At 37.3% G+C, this 21,214-nt stretch overlaps 1 protein-coding gene across 1 annotated transcript in view; it reads left to right on the top strand.

Annotated features, from left to right (window-relative positions):
* MIB1 (mindbomb E3 ubiquitin protein ligase 1) overlaps positions 1-21,214 on the top strand; it is a gene marked incomplete at its 5' end in the record, with an annotated part of 45,610 nt that overhangs the window by 13,522 nt on the left and 10,874 nt on the right. The window contains 4 exons of the mRNA XM_010281979.1: positions 11,243-11,375; positions 11,756-11,842; positions 14,680-14,841; positions 20,236-20,417. Coding sequence (XP_010280281.1) covers positions 11,243-11,375; positions 11,756-11,842; positions 14,680-14,841; positions 20,236-20,417 — 564 coding nt within the window. The remainder of the gene's footprint in view (positions 1-11,242; positions 11,376-11,755; positions 11,843-14,679; positions 14,842-20,235; positions 20,418-21,214) is intronic.

The following is a 21,214-nucleotide window of genomic DNA, read 5'->3' on the forward strand; positions in this document are numbered from 1 at the left end:
ACATGAACTAGCAGGAAGCAATGTCAACATATAATTTTAACTTTTGTATCACTCTGAACTGTCATTTTGTTTCGGAATAGCATTGCAATGTTCTACAAAGAAGACAAGAAAGAACACATATGATAAATTGTTACCAAAAACCTTTCAAAATAAATTTAAGCTGTTAAAACATTGGTCTCATTATATAGTGGAAGCCAAAACAATTGGTGGTGGGGACAGGAACTCTTCAGCAAAAGAAGTAAATGCATGGCAATTAACCCCTCTGTAAAGCTGTTGGTAATACCAAATTGCTTCTGTGAGCATGCTCAAGTTCAGTAGCGTTGCCCCATGTAGAAAAGCTATTGCAATTTGATTTGTTTCCCACTATGAACCAGGTTTTAATTTAGATGTTAAAATACTGTAGTCTTCATGCCAAAATATCTGCTCATAAGAGAAATAGCTTTAAAATCAATAGTAATATTTTACTTTAAAAATGTTTCTGATAAGATAATGTTTCATCTTGTAGTAAAATGTTATTTACAAAATGTTATTTTGTAGTTTTAGGTAATCAAAATAACAGGCTATGTATTGTATTAGCTATTTCAGAATTATGTGAGTATTTAAAAATAAGATTTTCCACCTAAAAATGGTGCATTGCCTTTTTTCCTTTTTTTCTTTTTTCTTCCAGACATTTTAGTAAGCACAGGGGTACAGTTAGATGTTTTAATCTGTGACAGATGTGCCTACTTATCATGGACGTATCCTATTTAATAACTGCTTTTAGAAGGCTGCCATCAGGAATAGGAATGGCTGAGTTGATGAGCCGGGAGGTCTTTCCTCATATTTTTTCTTGTTCCTGAACTTCCTGTTGAGTATCTTTACTTGGGGATGCTGTGCACCAGTATATTTTGATTAATACCACTTTTAGAACTTGAAACTGTTCCAGGGCTATTTCTCGTACAACTTTCTGGATGCTACAAAGTCGTATTTTCATGGCCATTTTTCTTAAATTTGTATTTAAAATAAAGTCAGCTTATTTGAAAATAGTATTTAAGATAACTTCTAGGTTGTAGTTGTCATTTGTGTTTTCATTTAGGAATCTGTCAATAGCTTTAATCCGCTGACTAGCAACTGTGGCCTAGAAATCTCTGTATTGTCACTTTCTGTGCATAAACCTGACACTGCACTCTGTATCGAAGAGCTCAGTGAGCATAATAAGTGCTGATTTGGAGAAAATTCTAACTTAAGTCTCACTCAATTGCAGAAGTTATTGTACTTAATTATTTTGACTATCCTTTTCTCTAAATCACAGCCTTAATTTCTTAGCTGTTTCTGCTTGTGTGTTAGTTGCAACCAAGAATGAAATATTCTTTGATACGTATAAATTTAAATACTACCATCTGAATTACACAGAACTGGCTGTGATTAATAGAACAATCGCTTGGTTTTAATAAGATACATTTTGATGATCAGGCTTTTAAGATTAGGTTCTATTAAGTGAGGAGTACTGGTAATGATAAATTTTGGAGCTGTGCTGCAGTCTTAATCGGTGCATTTCAAGGGTTCATTTCCAGCCCTGTTTTGAATTCTTTGTTTACAACTAATGTTCTGCTTATCAGCTGTTAACAATTCTTCCTACTCACTTTTATAGTTGCTTAATTTAATGTTTTGTGACTTGTTACTAACAAGTATGAGTTATTTTGGCAATACCAGCTGACCCGTAGAAAGTTAATTTGTCACATGAATGTAATTCAAACAAGAGGGAAACCTGTTTCTTCCAACAGCTGTTTAGTTTCCTCTTACTGGTCGTTTCGTGCCTGCCAAAAATACATACTTCTTTACATTCCATAGCATTGTATGTTCATATGGGTACATAAAGAAGTATGTACTCTGAGCAGGTACACATAAGAGTTGCTCAACTACCTGCCAGATGAACCTGAAAAGCATTTTGCTGCTTTCCGTTGCTGTCATTAGGTAAGACTCAAGCTGACAGTTCTTTGGAAGAACCATGTTATGATTAACTGATGGTAGAAAATAAACTTACTATTCTGACTGAACTTTGCAATGCAATTTACCTGCACAGCGGCGTAAAGCCGGTTATAGTTCATTGCTCTGGGATGGCATGGACATTAGAAGTGCTTTTCCAGATTTTTGCAGCCTCTTGCTGTTCGTTCTGAGTGACCCCATTTGAGTGGAGAGTTGAATCGCGGGTAGCTTTGCAATGTATTTTCTGGGAATTCGTAGTTGTATTCCACTGTAAAAATTCAGCTTCGTCCCAGGTCTTCTAGCAGATTTCCATGCTGGTGTACAGTTTGCATCTAGTGTCCTGAAGGGAAGTATAGACTTGTCTAATATGGCAGTTATAAACCTATTTTCCTACCCTCCCCAATCCCACTTCTATGCTTTTTGTATCCCATCTGGTATTCCACAAACTATTTACAGGTTTATACTTATTTCCACTGTAGTTCAGAGTGATTAAAAAAAAAAAAAAGGCAAAAAAAAAAAAAGCACATGCCACTGGTGATCCTGCTTATCATAAAGATGATGACATTGAATTAAGAAAACAACCTCTAACTGCTGTGGCAGGATTTGGATTGTTAGGCCAAAGGTCACATGTGAAAGCTAATACCTATTCAACACTTCTGCAAGCAGCTTTTCTCATTTTTTAAAATTGGCACTCACCTGCTTCAGTCAGAATCTTGTCCACACTTGAAATATTTATGACACCAAAAAACCTCAACACAGAAACAAACCCCAAGTTTAACCCTGTTTTGTCAGACTCTGCACCTTGGTTTGGAATGGTAGTTAAATATTTGATGTACAGCACGGGTCTGACTTCTAAGGGGCTGTCAGATACAGCTTATGGTTGCTTAATTTGCATTTCAGGAATTGATTTGAGTTACAGTAAAGAGAAGCTTTGTCTTTACAGCATTAAAGGTAAATTTGAAATAAGCTTAACAGTTAGTAAATGTAATAGTTGTAAGGAAAGCTTGAGAGCAAAGGAAGTAAGAATTTCTGCAGCTCATGACAAAAACCTAGTGCAGCTGATAGAGAGCAAATCAGAGTGTAGCAGGAGCTAGCACAGTACTACAAGGAGAAACAGCAATGCAGCATTAGAATCACAGCAGTCACATTCTAGTTTTTAAGTAGGTTGTTTTCATGTACATCTGAGATAAAGCACCTTGAGAATTTTGCTTAGACCTACTTGAGAACTCGGCATTGCACTACCACACTGTTTATTAGATATTCTTTTTAAAGTTGGTAATTTTTTTTAGTTGTGCATAGGAAGATAAAAATATATTTCACTGAAATTAACAATCTGTTAATGGCATTGCAATGTTTGAGTTTATCTTCAAAAAGAATTCTGCCTACCAAGCAAGTTGGGTTTTTTTTTTTGCTATGAGATTTGGACTAATGTTGTTTTCTTTCAACCTGCTCTTTACACTATAAATGCTTGGTACTTTAACACACTCAAAATTAAGCTGTTCCCAGAGTAGAGGGATTAATATAACAATTAAAAAACATTCCAGTAAATAAGTTATACATGCAGAAAGTCATAGGCATCCTTTAAACGTGCAGAATAATGCAGGTCTCCTGATGTTCTATTACCTGTAAGCTTAGTATCATGCAGCATTTGCAGTTGGAAGAGAGGTAATGACCTAGAGACACATCAGCAGCAGCCATCTCATCCTGAGTGCTCTCTCACTCTATTCGCTGAATCAGCTCTTCATTACATGGGAGGGGGAGGCAAGGGGGGGCGAATGTCGGTGCATACGGTACCTCACCACCTTAAATAGATAAAACTTAAAAGGAAAAAAAAAAAGGCATAAAGACCCGTGCCTAATTGGCACCTGCTGCCTTTCTTGGAATGCTAAAATATGGATGATGTTGTATAGAAATTATACCTTATGTCTGCTGGACTGAGAGTTAAGACTCCAAGGATAGATGCTAGGAAGCCAAGGGAAGGTGAACTTAGCCCACTGTCAGATGAAAATAATCACAGGCAAAAAGAAAAATAAAAACCCAACAAAAAAACAAAACCAAGCCCCCAAAAGTTGGAGTTGCTTCAAAAAAAACCCCCCAAAAAAACCAGGCACACAAAAAAAAGCGATCATCTCCCCCCTCCCCCGGCAAATATTGGTTTCTTCTAGTTCCTTAGATATTGCACTGCATCTTTTCTTGCTTGAGGTTATGTTTCCAGGCTTAACTGTAGGCAGGTCTGTGTTGAAGCTACTTTCCATCTTCAGAGGTCAAGTCTGCTAGCGAGGTCAGGGCTCCCGCACGCACACTACAGAGGACACTAACCGTATTTCCCACTCAGAGGGCACGAGCAAAACTGTTACGGCTTTATAGGCAGCTAAGCATTTGAAACATGCATTCCCAGGCAAACAGGCTCTCTTGTGCCTCTCTCTTCCCTGACCATATTTAGTCAACCATTGCAAAAAATAGTCTCTCAGCTGTCGATTGTCGATCCGGCAGCGGAGCGAGCCTCTATCCGGCTCTCTGCCTATTGATTGTGCAGCCTGCACTTCCACCGCCGCTTTGCCATTTGTCCCCAGGTTTTTTTAGCACTGCCAAATAAAGCTCGCTCTCGTGTTTGCAGTTAGATTTCCCAGGTTTACACTGAGCTTGCGCTGCTACTAGTAAACCCTGATGAGGTTGTCACTATACTTAGAAACGTTTGGGGAGGGGGAGAAGGCGGGGGGAAAAGGCAGCCCCGGTAGCAGCAAGGCAAGGACTTCACGCAGATATAGAATAATAAATAATCCTGCGCTGCCACGGCAGGTTGTGTAACCTGCTTTCTCGATCACTGAAAAATGCCACGAGTAACCACATGCTGTTTAACCGGAGGTCTAAGCGGCCTTGTTCTACATCTAGTTTTAAGTTTTCAACAGCAAATCGTATTCTTATTTTATAAATAAGAAGTTGGTGCCGATTTGTGGCCCCGCTTTTCCATATTTAAATCAAGTTAGAAATGATTTGAAAAACCTTTAATTAGTAAATTCATATATTTTCATACTATTATATTTAATAATTCCATAGTGTTTTGTTTATAATGCTTAGCTATAAAAATACTTTTTAAAAAATAAATGCATATGTAAATGAGATGCTACTGGTCTTTGAAAAAACTCAATGTTTTAGAAGCAAAGAATAAAAAAAATCAAGTGAACAGCTCAGTCCATTAATCTGACTTTCATGTCGCATTGACCTATAACAAGACCAATAACCACACATTCAAAATATGAAAAGGGGGATTTTTGTATTCATGGGGAGTATATGCAATGTTTTCTTCAGAAAAGAATAACGTTCCTGAAATTTAGCCTTTTAAGTACAACACTCAGGAACCCAAATACTTCAAGACTTTCTCTATGTTTTTCCTACAAAATTCTTTATGTTGCTTAGGAGCAAGAAGAGTGAAAAAGCTGAAAATAATTCAATCTAAAATTAAACAAACATTAAATGAAAATAATCTCAATTAATATCTATGTAATTACTAGTTACTAATATATTAAAGTTCAGTACTGTAGGGTACAATGTGAATTGCAAAGTCCTGAACAGACTACCGTCTTGGATACCTACTTTCCTTGCTTCCTCTTTTTGTGTTGACCTTGTCCTGTGCTTGGTAGCTGCTTACCTCATAACTTCTGTTGCAGTGTAGCTTTCTGGGAAAAGTCACATTTTTTCATTTCTTTCTTTAATTTCATAATCATACACTGAAGACAAAATTCTAAGATCTAGGCTAATACAGAATACGTTTTTGTAAATTCTGTGTGACTTTATATACCTCATTGTTTCTTCAGTTTCATGTATATTGAAATCAGTTTTTCAAGAGGTACTTGAAAATGTGAGAGACAGAAAGAAGGAAACAGCCTGCTTGCTTCAACTTGTGCTGAGCCATCAGTCAGATATGAAACATTAAACTCTAATTTCAAGATACAGTGTCCTCAGTAATACCAGTCTAAGGTATTAATCTGTTCTTTATTACTTGTTCCTGAAGGATACTTCCTTCTTCATTCTTCCAGCATAACTCCCCGTGCTGCACAGCGAGCGTGGTGTGAACCAGATCAGGGAACTGATTTGGCTTGAGGTTGTGTGCTGACGTGCACTTAAGATCATATTGTTGCCAAAAATAGCACTGTCCTGCTCCTGTGTTACTTCTTGCACTATGTTGGTACAAATATTTCTTTGGCTTCACAGTGAGCAGGCTCAGAGTACTATTCTGCATGAGAAATTATCCAACAAAAAGGGGTGACATTTTAGATGCTGTATTGGTGGCTATGTGTATTGAGCAGAGGTGGTAGTCACAGGACAAGAATGGGATTAGTAAAAAGTAGTCTTGCTTCTATCGTGTTGTAAAATGCATGTCAGACTACATGGCTTTAAAAGAAAACTTTGCAATGGAAACTGTCTTTAAATCTGATCTGTTCCTTCAGTTGTTTGAGGATGTAACAGGAAACAGGTGAGCAGGTTGAGCTGAGCCAGGGGTGGGAATAAGTGGACAAGAGGGCGTGTGTGTTGAGGGGGGAATACTTCAAGCCAGGATTGCTGTAAAATATCTTCTATTATGAAACCATGTCACACTGAGACAGTGGAAAGCTGACCTGAGGGAGGGGAGTGGCAGGAAAGTAGAGAACTTGCAGTAGAATGCACTGAATCATTACAACCCCTAGAAGTATGATTTCTGGTTAAGTTTATGCTGATCTAAGACTTTGCTTCTGGAAAGGGCAGTCTGCCCTCCCTGCAACTCTAGCTTCATCATTTCTTTATTCCTGTTGCTTCTAGTGATCGTGAAGTTGCAGGATAGGTTGGATTATCTCACTGATCTGCCTGAAAGCGAACTTGCCAAATCAAGAGTCTAGTGGGTTGCTTCAGTCACCAGACAGTGATGTGTCTGTAGAGCCAACATAACACAGGAATTGAAGTGCAGGGAGCAGTGGGTTTGCGTTTTTCAGTAGCCATTTAAGTTAGCCATTTATGCTGATAGTGAAGTAGCCTCGCTATTTTTTTTTAATGCCTAAGTATCTGTTCTTTTAAAAAAAACCCAAAAAACCCAAGAGGCCAAACAGACAAAAGCACCCCACCACCATCCCACAAACCCCCAGCTTTCCCCATTTAAATCATTCTGCAGTCAAATTGCAGTAGCTTATCTAGTTTTTCTTGATACGTTTTTTTTAAGCAGGTTGGAAGGTTATCTTTGCTGTTAAGAATGCTAAATCTGGAAACTTTTCTATACAATGACGTGCTAGTTTCATCTTGCAAGTACTTTTATCTTGCATATTTTTTAGATAAGTCCATTATTCTATGTGGCATTCTCAGGTAATGGTGATGAGCGTCTGTAAAAATTCTGTGAGTAAAATGCTGCATAAGGAAAGAGATTTTGTGTGTAGTTTGATAATGAATAATATAACATGTTAAAACTTTTGGTCATAACAATGATTTTTTTTTTAATGTCTAATGTTGGTCACTGGTGTTGAAACAACTGCTCTGTGTGGCTAAAAATGAACTAGTGTATTGTTCAGATCTATGATGCATTTTGTGTTGCAAATATAAAATTCATGCTGTTGAATTTATATTCTGCTATTGTTTATAATTTATACATCATATATATGTTAAACCGTACTTCCAGACTCTCTAAAAACCTGAATTAAAAAAACCCAACACCTCATGTGTCAAGGTCAAAGTAAAGGTGCATTCCGCAGCAGCATTTGATGTTATTCTTCTACATCTCAAATTAAATGTAACATATTGTAAGTGGGTTTTCCTTCTACCAAATCACTTCTAACTAGTAGAGCCTGGTCTGTCATTTTATGGGGATGATTTATGTGAATTATGGTGGACTTTATAAGTCACTGTACCCCCATCCACCGGGCACGGGAAAGCAATGGATACCTTGATCTCAGCCCCCTATGCACACATGTGCTTGCTCATTACCTTTTTCACTGAGCCAGGTGTTTAGCTCATATCAATGAAGAGCTAGTTTCCTCAGACCCTTCAAAGCTTTACAGACAACTTCCTCAAAAATTTTTACTGAAGTTTTTCTTTTGTTGTCCCATCTAGAAAATTTCAGAACTTGCAAAATATCATCCAACTGAAAAAGGCTCAAAATCTTTATCAGCTTTCTGCTAATCAGAAAATACTGCAGACCAACAAATGCCAAAGCTTACTTCTTACAATTTTTTTCTTTAGTAATGCTCTTTAAATAGCATAGCGATGACATAATTTCAGTGTCTTCATAAGGCTTTCAAGCATCTTATCAATAATCTTTGAAGGTACTAAATTAGCCTTGTAATCTGTACAGTTCAATACAGTGAAGATGATAGACTGAAGAGTTTTCTTCAGCTGATTTCGTGGTCATGGTTACCATTAGATTTGCTGATTCCTTATCTTTTCAATGTAATTACAGAGAAAATAGTCTGTGATCTGTTTTAATGTATACAAGATAAAAGCAAGTTTTCAGGACCACATCTGTGTTGTGGTCCTGAAAATGGAGCAGTACAGTTTGGCTTCTTCTGTAATATTTTGTGTGGAAAAGTGAATCAAGAATTACTGTGTAATTGGCATGTGACGTTAATTCACTAACGTGACTGTTCCAGTGAGTACTGTTCTGAATGGTAGCCACTTAGCTAAGTTGTCAAAATTTTGGCAGCAGCTCTAGAAAATCCTGCAAAATAGAATAGCTGTAGGAAGTAAAGCTGCAGTATGAAGGAACAGGATCCTGTGCATTGAAGGAAACTACCTATCAGCTAATGAGAAGGAGGATGCAGCCACTGAACGTCTTCAAAGAATTTGCCATTTATAGCATATTAATATCTTGGAGAATTTTAAGGTGTCATGGACATAAAACTGCCCTTCCATCCTCCTGTCCTGTAATTCACCACGGTCTAGAAGAGAGATGTGGTCTCTAGCTTGCATAGCCAGAAGCAACTGAGGACTAGTTACAGGCCCTCTGATGCTTTGCTGTGAAAAGTAAGATAAAAATCTATTGCACATATAAGCTGTTTGTTTGTTTTCTTGGTCCTGTTTTTTTCAATAGGACCAATGCCTTTTAAAAGCATCCAAAAATGCAATAGGCATCTCATTTCTGTGAAAGTAAGATGCAGTCTTAGCCCCCAGATATTTTACAGTTGAGCTTCAGATGAAAATCTCCCTGGTATTTGACAGCTAACTAAAGAAAAGATTTGAAAGGGGATCTGGTAAAGCTAGTGCTCTTGCAAATATTAGGGTGAGTGAATTTTTTCATAGCATAAAAAAAAATACTAAGTCAGTTAATTTCTTACTTCTCTCTCAAAGATGAGAGATGTTAAAGAAATAGCAACAGTAATGTTTCATATATTCACTTTTCAATGCATCTGTTAAAGTGGTTGAATGTACTCTAAATATTCTTTTATTTTATATCTGTGTAGTTCAGATATGTGTATCCAGATATGATGTGAACCACAGTGCGCCAGACTTCCTCCCTCTCTAAGGCAGCTAGAAACAGTTCTGATGTTGCAAACCAGAGACATATGTATATCCTAGATTTGAAAATACATCGTTTCATTACAAAATGAATTATGTTTATCAGTGCAACTAATGTCTGTTTATTTTGCTACATTTCATAAAGCTTCGATAACTTGTGTTTTACTAAATTATATCCTTAATTTTGGAAACTCCTGCATCAGTGAATCTCTCAAAGAGTTAATGTTGGTAGGTTGGGTTGGTTTTTTGGGTTTTTGTTTTCTTTCAAGTATTCTAGGCATGTGACAGAGCTGTAGAAGGTGTTATGAATAGAAGCTGAGAAACGGTTCACGATAATCAATATACAGTCTGTTAAGTGATGGTGTTGTAGTTTGCTGTTATGAGTGATTTTGACTATGAAGTGAGAAGCTTAGACCTGACAGGAAAACAAAAAATCCTAAGAGGTCAAGAATGGTCTCTTAGTTATTTGCTTACCTCAAGAAAGCTGTGATTTATGATGGAGTCTAAAAAGACTGAGCTCACCCACAGACTACAAAATGCATTTGGTTCCTGGCCAAGTGCTTATGCCTGCTCCGCAGAGAACAAAGCTCCAGAGCAGCCTGGTTGTGGATGCTCCATGTAGCGGTTCGTCATGGGTCTCCTGTGGGCCTGCATGATGCTGTGGCCTGTAGATGTGATTGCTTCAGACACTCTCTGGAAAAAAGTGACTATTATCCTGCAACTGCTAGGATGGTGTATTAAATGTGAAACTGAGGATTTATGTTGTATACTCAGTGCAGTAGCAGGAGAACATGAGGAGATGCTCAAGAAGTCAGGGTCTGTTAGGATAGTGTCTAAGCAGTCTGTAGGAAGGAGCGCACGTTCTCACTGGTAGTCTAAGTCACAGACTCTTAATTCTGCTGTTTTGGAGGGCACATTGGAGTGAGCTATTCCCAGAACCACAGCTTTTTGTTTGTTTATTTTATAGGAAACTAGTTGGCTTACTCTAAAAGAGAGTTTAGGAGTGAATAGCACTTCTGTGGTGTGGATGGTCAAGATAACAGATTATTGTAATGAATTAGGAGTTCAGTTATTACTTGGCAGCATGGTAAGCTTACTGGTACCTGTTGAGAATATTTTTGAGTAAAAGCTGAGAGCCTTGTTCTGTGAGGATATTTCTGAGGCTTACTGAGATCCCATGTTTGAATATCAGGCGGATAATGAAGAACTGTTTAATTCAATTATAGCATCTGCTTGCAAGGCAGTCTGTGACTGAGTGGTTCCACTTTTGTTAGCTGGTATTAGTTGGATTTTTTGAATTTTGAAATTTTGAAAGCTTGAATTTTGTAAAGAAACTCAGCTTCTCTTGTAAGTAGCATGTTGGTTCAATGGTAGGGAAAGATTGGATGATAGAAGAGGTTTCCTGGCATGAGATTACAGCAGTTTCTGATTTTCTGTTTCTCTCTGAGGAACTGCCATAAGGGAGCCGCATGTTTGTCTCAGAATTGTGTGAATACTTTTTAAAGGTAGTTTTTACTGCTAGATAAGATTTCCTCTGGAAAAAAAAAAAATCTGATTCCCACACTGTTTTGGGTATTGTATTGTTTGTTTGTATGCTATAACTAGAAGGAACTTAATGTGAAATTATTATGCTTTGGAACTGTTGGTATAGCTCTTCACTTTCTCTTTTTGAAAAAATACTGATGTTATTTTAGCTACTACTTATTTGTAGTTCTGAGAATGAATATTGTTTTAGTATTGTCCCGTTGTCATTCAACAAATACGTTATTTATGCATTTATGCCATCTCTGCATATTTATTTCAGTGCCATGCGTGTGTTGTTGTCCAAGTTACCACGACCATGGATTGTTGACGAGAAAAAAGATGATGGTTACACTGCCTTGCATCTGGCAGCTCTCAATAATCATGTGGAAGTGGCTGAACTTTTGGTGCATCAGGTAGGGCTCTTTTCTCAGGAGGATTTAAATGCCACATTTCAGTTAACCATCTGCTGTGAAAATAGTTTGCTTCTTGACACCTGCAATCGCAATGCAAAAGCAATGGAGCAGGGAAGGACATGTGGTGAGCTCTAAAGGTCAGACTTGCCTTTGAGATCATTACAATGGCCTAATGGTGCAGAGGGACTGAAAAATTTTATACCTAGTTTGTTTCAACAGATCAACGTCCGTACATTGAATAATTGAAGTATTTAATAATTTCTCTCAAATCTCCAAACTGTGAATCACATTCAGGGTCTTATTCAGTGCCCTAATTGACTGCCTTCCCTGTAGATGAATTGCTGGGATGATAATGCTCTAATGCTTTGAATGTCTTCCAGGGCAATGCTAACCTGGATATCCAGAATGTTAACCAGCAAACTGCTCTGCACCTTGCCGTTGAACGACAGCATACACAAATTGTTAGGGTAAGTGTCTGGTTTGCAATAACCCGTATGGTACTTAACTCAAGCTGATTGTGGCTGTTAAGACAGAGGTACTTCATGAACACTTAAAAAATGATTTAACAACATGTAGCCATTGAATGTTTGTATGATTGATTCTGATAAATTCAGAAACCTGCCAACTTTCACAGAAGGTCAGTAGGCAATATGAAGGATGTTTCGGGAAGGCTCAGTTTTTGTACATGTACGTTACAGCTTCCTCTACGTGGTTGCCAATTCTAGCATCCCTCCTTTTTGAGCAAGGGAGAGTGTGTTCCTGTTACTTGTCTGAGTCTTGTGGTCCTGTAGTGGGACCTTCAAATAGCATTTTTGATGTCTCTTGCTGTATGAGTAATTATTCTTGCTCACAGCTTTTGCAAATTGTAGCAAAGTGAAACATCATTTAATGAGTTTAAATACTTTTCAGTCTTCTCAGTGTGTAACTTTCCCCATTCTTAGCTTGGGAGAGCTATAAGCAGTAACAGAAGTTCCTTATTAGTAAAAGTAATGCTATTTCTGTTTTTTGCTTGCAGGATTGCAAAAGTTAATACTTCAATTTAACAAAACTTTGTTACTGGCACAGGAAATGGGAGTCTGGCACAGCTTGCCCATTCTGGCCTGTGTGCACTGTCCATACGGGACCTATGTGATTTAGCATGGGCTGTTGAGGCTCAGAGAGAGTGAGCACTCACTGCTGTAGATGTTCCCTATGAGTGAACACATCAACCTGGCCTTGGCCCTCTGCATACATTTTTTTAGTTTGTGAGATAGTTTTAGTTTTGTAAATTTTTTTTACAGAATTTTTTTAAATTTTAATTTTAATCTAATTTTTTTTAGAATGAGAGTCATTTTATATTAAAAACTTTCTCTTATTCAGGCCTAAGAGAATTGTCCCCCCCTGCACAGACCTATATCTGCGGTTCTGTTTAGTGTTATTTTGCCACAAGGTTTCTCCATCTCGAAGGGTTGATGGATGTGATCCCATTACAGTGAAACATGTGATATGGCCCTATATCTGGAACAGCTTGCTACCAAAAGAATGGTTTCCTAGAGTCAGTGTCACTTGCATCCTGCAAGCTATTTGGCAGCTACATTTGGTGAGCTCTTGTGCCCTTCTGAACTGACATGGTACCTGTGAATACAATACCAATGTAGCAGATGAGCAGGAAGGTGGGCATGTAGAAGAACTAATATGTGTATTGGACTGACATGCTTATATCTGAGAGTGTTTAAGTGAATGACCCAGTAGAGTACCCGTACTTTAGAGTTGGATTAACTTTGAGAAGTCCTAAAATAACTCATGCAGCCGTGCAAAGAAATGTTGGCTCTGTATTTCAAAATTAATTCCTATTGGGTACTCTTCCAGGGCTGGGTTGTACCCTCAGGCATCTGTGGAATAGTGGTCAAAGGTAGCAGGGCTCTTTTAAAAGCTCTGCTGCCGTGACAAAGGGTGGTGGTTTGCCTTTTTTTTTTTTTTTCAACTTCTGCAAAGGATTTAAATTTCCATGGATAGCTAAGGATTCCAGGTTGCTCTGAAAAGAGTTCTCTTACATATTTTTCTTCCAGGAGAAGCTCTTAAGCAGTAAATAGCTAGTGGCAGTCACAAGATATTCACATGAGAGAGAAAAACTGGGCAGTGTAAGTCCATTTAGAGAGTGTAAGAAGTTGGGGGCAGACTGTTGCAACTATTAGCTGGTGGTTTTTTTTTTGTTTCACCTGTGGAAGAAAAGGTTGGGGAAAATGGTAAACTGTGGTCAATGTATTTGCAGGTAAAATGTAAATGCAGGTATTTCCTTGAAAATTAAGTTCTGAATTCCTTTTAAGCTGTTTTCCTTTTAGCCTTTCCTAGTGTCTGAGATTCTTTGGTTCTGAGAGGCTGAGATCCTTGCAAGCCTGTGGGTTCCGAAGAGGGAGATCCCCCTTTATGTATTCCTGTTTCTAGGCTATGCCTTTTGTCTCTGCTGCTAATCCCACTTTTGGAGAGTAGCAAAAACTCAAAACTAAAGTTAAAACCTCAGCTGCTATCTACAGGTTACTGAATAACGACGATGACAGGGTTTAATTTTTAGGGGCAATTGTTACTTGTCATCATGTGTTGATTTGTTTTGTTTAACAACATATTTAAGAAAGTTCTGGTGCATCGAATTATAGGAGGGCTCTGTGCAAAGGCAATATGAATAGGAGGGTCTGTGCAGCCTTATGCTTGCTTTCATGTCACGTGACCTGGAACGTGTGCCTAAAATTAGCCTTAAAGACAAGTCTTACAGTTCATTACTTCCTAAAGTGTTGTGAGATAGTATTTAATAGTGTCAGTGGTTTTTCTGTCTTCTGTTGAAAACATGCTTAACTACTTTGTTAATAGGAGGACACTGTAAATTAAGTTGTCAAATTTAGCGTGATGTGAAAGTGGTGATTTTTGAGGTCAAAGTATCTAAAATATTCCCACTTTTTCTGTTTCTGATATATTACTGTAATATGTTACATTGTTTGGAAGCTATCTGTAAGATTTAAAGGTTTTGGACAATAGAAAGTATCCTTTAAAGAAGAGCATCTCTTGTAGTGCTCCCTCAGAGCACAGGCAAGCATTAGGCTTCTGCTGAAATGAGCTTGATATTTGAAAGAGATAAATGCTTCAGTTGAGGGCTGAACTCTTAACTATGGAAAATAAATGTAAATAAACTCAACTGTGAATTGTTGCAAGATAAAAGAATAACCCTTTTGTACCTCCTAGAGCATCCTAGACCATAGTTTCACTGAAATTTAGTTTTAAAAAGAAGAAATAGGTGGTTTTGATTTTTAAATTTGGTTCTCTTTCTTTTCAGCTCTTAGTGCGTGCAGGTGCTAAGCTGGATATTCAGGATAAAGATGGGGATACTCCCCTGCATGAAGCCCTGAGGCACCACACCTTGTCACAGCTCCGCCAACTCCAAGACATGCAAGATGTGGGCAAGGTAGATACTGCTTGGGAGCCATCAAAGAACACAGTAAATAAAATGCATTTATTTTTTTTTTCTGTAAATTTGTCTCTTTATTTGTCTATTTTGTCTCATTCTGTACTGTTGAACTGTTTTTTGGCAGCATAAGGTTATGTGGACATTCTGCATTAGACTGCAGTGTAGGCAGAAATCGTATTGTTACATGGGGCTTTTTACGTGTTGTCATTGTCTTTGTTAAAGAAAAATACGGGGTTTTTAGTTCAAAATATTCCTACCAATCTGTCTTCTATAGTGAACATGTATGCTGCCAAAAGATCAAAAGTAGCTTTTTATGAAAGAGAAATAAACAGTATTTCAGTACAGAATAAGACTAAAATTATGTTTTCTGTGATTCAACACCTTGCATGTCTTTGTAGCTTTAATTGTTTAGCTGCATATGTAACTGTCTGAAAATTTATTCTTTTTGAACAAGGCATTCTTAATATTTGCATCTTTATTGCTACATATCTTTCTGACAGAGTTCATTTCAGAAATTGTCCTGTAGTAAGGAAATAGTCGAAGAAACTCAGGGTAACAAAGGTCAAAATGCGTTGCTGAAAAAAGAAACACTCACCCAAAAAACTGTGTGAACACAATATGTAAAGATGAAGTTTATAGTTTTGCTGAATGGCAAAAGAGAAATAAAATTCTTGAGTGATTGGGATTGAGAAAAGCAAACAATGATTTTTTTCTTTAAATATTGAAGATGCACAACATAACTAATGATTCAGCAAATTGGAATCACTGTTACCAGTGTCATAATATTTTTTCTAATTTATTTGTGGGTGACTAAGTTTTTGCATTTCATTCAAAAAAACCCCACCAACTTTATTAAAAAGCCTTTGTTAAAAACAGTAATTCCACTGTACAACAAATGTTTTTCGAACTGCTTACTTAGTTAAATCACTGAAATACACTGGAATAAGCTTTTAAAAGAGATTTCAAATATGACTGGCATATGTAAGAAAATTCTTGTGTCCTTTTGAGAGGAAGAAAGCAACTACAGCTCAGTTGTCTCCATGATCTGAAATGAACTATGTGAGAGGTGGCCAAGACAATTTGTGTGCTTGTATTTAATTGTGAAACAAATGAACGGGAGATAAATACTTTTTGTGTGATTCAACACTTCATAAATAGGTTTTCTCTGTTACTCATCTCATTAGTGGCATCCATAATGAAACTGGAGTTGTTGTGTTTTGAGTTTAACACAAGTAGTAGTTTTTTCTTCTACTGGCTTTTTAAATTTTAGGTTTGGGGGATTTTGTTTCAAAAGATAAGTCTTCTTTTTCTAGTTTCATTTGAGCTGTATCCTTGTTTTTTTTTTAAAAATATACTTTTGGTTTATTTCTATTAAAAGTTAAAAAATAATTTTTAAAAAAAGGTGGGGGCAAAGACATTTCAACAAACAAAATAAGTCCTTGCATGATTGTATCCCTGATCACCTAAAAATGTTCTGATGTTTAAAAAAAAAAATCGCAATCAACTAGTACCTCCTATTTTAGCTTGATCAAACTATTGGTCATATTTTTGCACTTTGAAAAATTTTTGCCTAACAAATAAATTTAGGAGGTTTACGTGGTGTGGAGAAGATATGCGCCCTCAGGAGAGGTGAAAACTTGCTTATTTTAATTTTATGTGGCAGCAATGTAAGATGTGGCTGAAACGTAAAAGATGGAGTCAAGCCTGGATAAAATATACCTGAAAAATCTTTAAGATGATCAGCAGATCAAACTATCTTGAAAAGGTTGTTCTGTGGAAGATTGTAAATGAGAACAATACTTGTACCTATCTACCTTTATTTAAATAAAGGTAATGTAAAAATGCTATAAACTAGATCTTACCAGTAAACAGTTCTAATAGTAAGCTACCTTTGGCCTGGAATCATATGTCAAAAAAGACAGGATCTAGGCTGTTAAAATATGTGCAGGCATCGGGACCTTTAAAGCTATGCAAGGACACATTTGTAATTTGTCTTGTATAGAATTGCAGTTACAGGTGGTGGATAATAGAAGATAAATAGGATTAACAGATTAGTCTGGGAAGCAGTAAGGCTTTCTTTTTGTGGATATAATGGCTTAAGTTAAATTGATGGAATACATATTTTTTTGATTAATTTTTATTAATTCCTTTAAAGATTGGGAAAACTTGTCAGATTCCTTTAGTCTATGTGATAGCAAATCTGATACATAAATCTTTGTATTTTAGAACTCATTTTTGCTTAGCTAAATTTCAGTTAACTTTGGACTACTGTCTTGAAGGTACCAACCTACTGAGCCCCATCAGGTACCTGTTTGTAGGATAGTGCTTCAATAAATAAAGATTTCTCTTTTTCAGTTGAATAAACTTTTTTTATTCAACTTTTATTCAGTTTATTCAACTTTTTCAGTTGAATAAACTGAAAAAGAACAAAAATGTCACTTGCAGGATTTTAGATGTTTTTCATATTTGGTGAAGTTGGTTGGACAGCAACTTCATTGAAATTCTACCATTTGTTACTTTTTGCTTTGAACACAGTTTAAAATATGAAACAAACTTTTTACTGATAGTGTGAACTTATTTCATAAGTGGAATTATATAGAATGAATTCTTTAGCATTGATGTTTACTAGTTCCTTCTGAATGTCAACATTAAGCTGTTCTAATAACTAAACAAAGTTTTTCAGGTTTCTTTTGATAGACTATTTAAAATGTGTGTAGTGAACAATCTTGATAGTACACAAAGCCCTACATGTTTTAGGTATCAATCTGAAAAACATTTCTATCTTCAAGTGCTATAAGTGGTGAACCCCTGTTTCTTTAAATAATTTTGAAGTTTGTCATCCAGCACATTGAGGTGATTGTACAGTTGGGAGAAGGAGAAATTTTCTGAAGTACAGTCCTCACCACCACAAAAAAGGTCGTTTCAGCTGCTCTGTTACAGATTCAGTGTTTCTTGACCTAGGGTACTTTTTATTCTAAATAAATGTATTATTCTTCAGGCTTAGTGTAATTTATTTTAATACATCTTTCAGACCCTTAAAATGCTTTTAAGATTCAAAATGATGCTGCTGGCTAAATCCTAACTTATACTAAAGAAACTCTAATGGAAGTCAGTTAGGTGTTTACAGCTTCAAAGATAGCTCAGTAGTTACAGTTGCTTAGATGATACTTATACTGTTTGTGTGGATTACACCGAGACTTCTCCTCTGCAGGTGGATTGGCTGTGACTGGCTTGTGTTGATGCATCTCAGGGCTAGCAGCCTCCAGAGGAAGCTTGCTGCAACTGTACTAAGACATAATGTTTGTATTTGTGGATGGGTTGGTTTTTGGCATTTTAGGACTCAAGATTTTCTTGAATAATGTTGATGACTGCTCCAGGTGGAGGAGCCAGTCTTGGTGTAGTGTCTTATGAACACCTAGCGAAGCAAATGATCCTGTTAGCTGTGTTTGATTTTCTGCTTGGAGACGCAATAGCTGTTTTGTTCGGGAACACCTCAGAGCCCACAAGGTTCAAGTGTGGATGGTAAGAGAACTCTTGTCCCAGCAAGTAAGAAAGAACTACAGTAAATTGTTCAGTGTAGGCATGACTTAAACAAAAGTCTACTCTGCCAACCTTGGAGCAAATCAGCTTTCACTGGACGTTGTGCTACCTTGGCTGGATTACTGACATGGTCCAAGGTACTTGTACTGAAGCTAGGTGAAATCTCTGCTTTACTTCAGCCAATGCTGTATTTGAGGTGCAGAAAAATGGTTTGAATTTATAAAAAAAAAAAAAAGTTTTGTGATCTGAACACCACAAAACAATTTCTGTCCATAACTTACTGGTTTTCCTTGTATGAAGTATTTAAAGCTGTACCGTTCTTCCCTGATGATAAGGAAGAATTGCAGGACATGAGTATCTGTGAAATCATGAAGTAACCTTCAAGAGTCTCGTAGCACCTCAGCACCTCTTGTAGCATTTACTGATATAAGAACTCCTGAATTGTAAAAAATGTATGGACTGAGGTTTAAAAAAAATTGCTTCCCTGGGAAGCTTGGTGGCTGTATGCTGAAAAGGATAATCTTGCAGTTATCAAGGCAGGATAAAGACTTCTAATACGTACTTCCCATGCTGCAAGACATGGACCCAAACCAAGCCTTTTTCTTCACAAGTCACCTCTGAATGATGGGAGAAATAACTAGAGAGGTTTTGAAAACTGTTTTCTTCATAGTTGAGACTTCAAGATACACAGCCTTTAGGGCTGCAGTGACAGGTATCTGATACTTTAAATTTATTCCTGTATGCTGTTGTGTCTAAAATAGCACATGTAGTTCTTAAAATACAAAATGGCTGTTAATCCAGCAAAATTACTTAATTTTTAGGGTTGATACTTGACATCCAGCTTTTACAAGACCAGCTGCAGGGATAGACTGTAGAAACTGAAAGTGATAGAAAAATGTACGTCAGTCAAGTTGGCACTTAAACCAATTAGTGGGAATGAGGTGCATACAAAATCCTGCCTCTGTCCTAGTGTTGAAGCCTTTATTCAGGATTTAAAACTTCTTGAATTAGAGCTGTTCCAGCTGTGCCAAAGCTGTTCCTTTGAATATAGTCTAGTGTAGTTTGCTGAGGGATTTTTAGTGGTGCTAGCAGTTTCATGTTATATGTAGTCTGCGTTGTACTTACACATTTTTACCTGATCAAGTTTTAATATAAAAAGATGTTGGGAGCAGGCCCAGAATGCTCCAGAGTAGGTGAATCCTTTCCTTGCTGGGCTATGGTAGTGAGCCTTCTCTCTTCATTTTTCTAGCTGGCCCTGTGAATTGTGCATCATGGGTACAATAATACAGGAATACAGTAATAGTTCTAAAAAGGCAAAGGAGCATCACATGATTAGGACAGGAGGACAGGTATGTGAGTTTAAACCCCTCCAGGCTGAGAAAGCAAATGAAATCAGTCTTTCTTGGGCAGGTGCTTTACTCGCTAGACTAAAAGGAAATATGCAGTCATTTCTCTGCCCAGCTATGTTTTAAATCCAAGTGTGGTGCTGGTAGCATTTTGTCTCAACTCGGCAATTTCGGTATACTTAGAGTGTATTCTGAATATACTTACTGGGACTTTGCCCTTTACAGTGCATGTATAGAAGGACAACCACTTCACAAATGAGTATAGGTGTGCAGGAGATTGAATGCTTCAACAGCTGAACTGTTCCTTGCTGAATTTTAGTTTCTTAAAGGAAAGCTGAGTGTAGCTGACTCAAAATTAAGCAACCATACAATTGTGTTGATTTTAATTCTAGAGATGCTTCTCTGGGCTTACAGATTTATACATATATATGTGTGTGTGTATGTGCATGTGCAGATGTCAAGTAGTTTTCCTTTAGTCAGTCTATTCCTAACTGTTTAGAGAGTCTTTCAAGTTGCTTTTGTATTTGTTTTCTTTCAGTTAATAATGGGACTTGGCACTCAGGGAGCAGAGAAGAAGAGTGCAGCATCTATTGCCTGCTTCCTGGCAGCCAACGGAGCTGACCTCAGCATTCGTAATAAGAAGGGTCAGTCTCCTCTTGATCTCTGCCCTGATCCTAGTCTCTGCAAAGCGTTGGCTAAATGTCACAAAGAAAAAGTCAGGTTTGTATATTCATAAGATCTGCAGTTTCCAAATCTCTGCTTTCTATAGATTAACTGATATATTTAAAACATTGTGCCTTTATTAGCAATAGTGTTAAAACATACAAGCTTTTTCTTGACTTTCAATTAATTCTTTGTATTCTATGGTACATTGAATGCTACTTACAAATACATTAGTTGAAACTGACACAAGTCTTACAGGATTTTCATACATGTTAATATGGGAGGGAGGAGCATGGGAAGATGGCAACGTGCAGGTAAAGGTTGGTAGAACTTCAAACCATCCCAGAAAAGGTAGGTGGGGAATCACTGAAGGAATAACTAAGCATTGGGACAGGTTGCCCAAGGAGGTTGTGAAATCTCTGCCCATGCAAGTTTTGAAGACTGGAGTGGGCAAAGCCCAGTGGGTGACTTCTGAGTACCTGTCAACCTGAATGATTGTATGATTCTGTAAAGAGAGAAGGAGGGGGTAGGCCTGATGTCTCAGAAGCACTTCTCTAGGAATTACGATTTCAGTGAAATATGTTATCAGGTGCGTGCAGTATGAGAAGTTTCAGCTTGCTATGTGTCCTAGTTGTGTTCCCACCATTGGCTTACATGATTCTCATCCTTAATTCCTGTATGGAAATCAAAAATGTACTTTCAAAATAACACAAAGGGAGACTGCTTTTTGTTGATGCTGCCCTGCCGTGTAAGGTGCTTATTTTCTTCAGTCTTTCTGTCTCTGTCTGTCTCACCCCTGTGACTGTTCTTTCTCGCCACCTTTTATGGGCTTGTGAGGGCTGCAGGAATGAGTC

Source organism: Phaethon lepturus, unplaced genomic scaffold (assembly GCF_000687285.1).
Source record: "Phaethon lepturus isolate BGI_N335 unplaced genomic scaffold, ASM68728v1 scaffold21992, whole genome shotgun sequence".
In the NCBI taxonomy this organism is placed as follows: Eukaryota; Metazoa; Chordata; class Aves; order Phaethontiformes; family Phaethontidae; genus Phaethon; species Phaethon lepturus.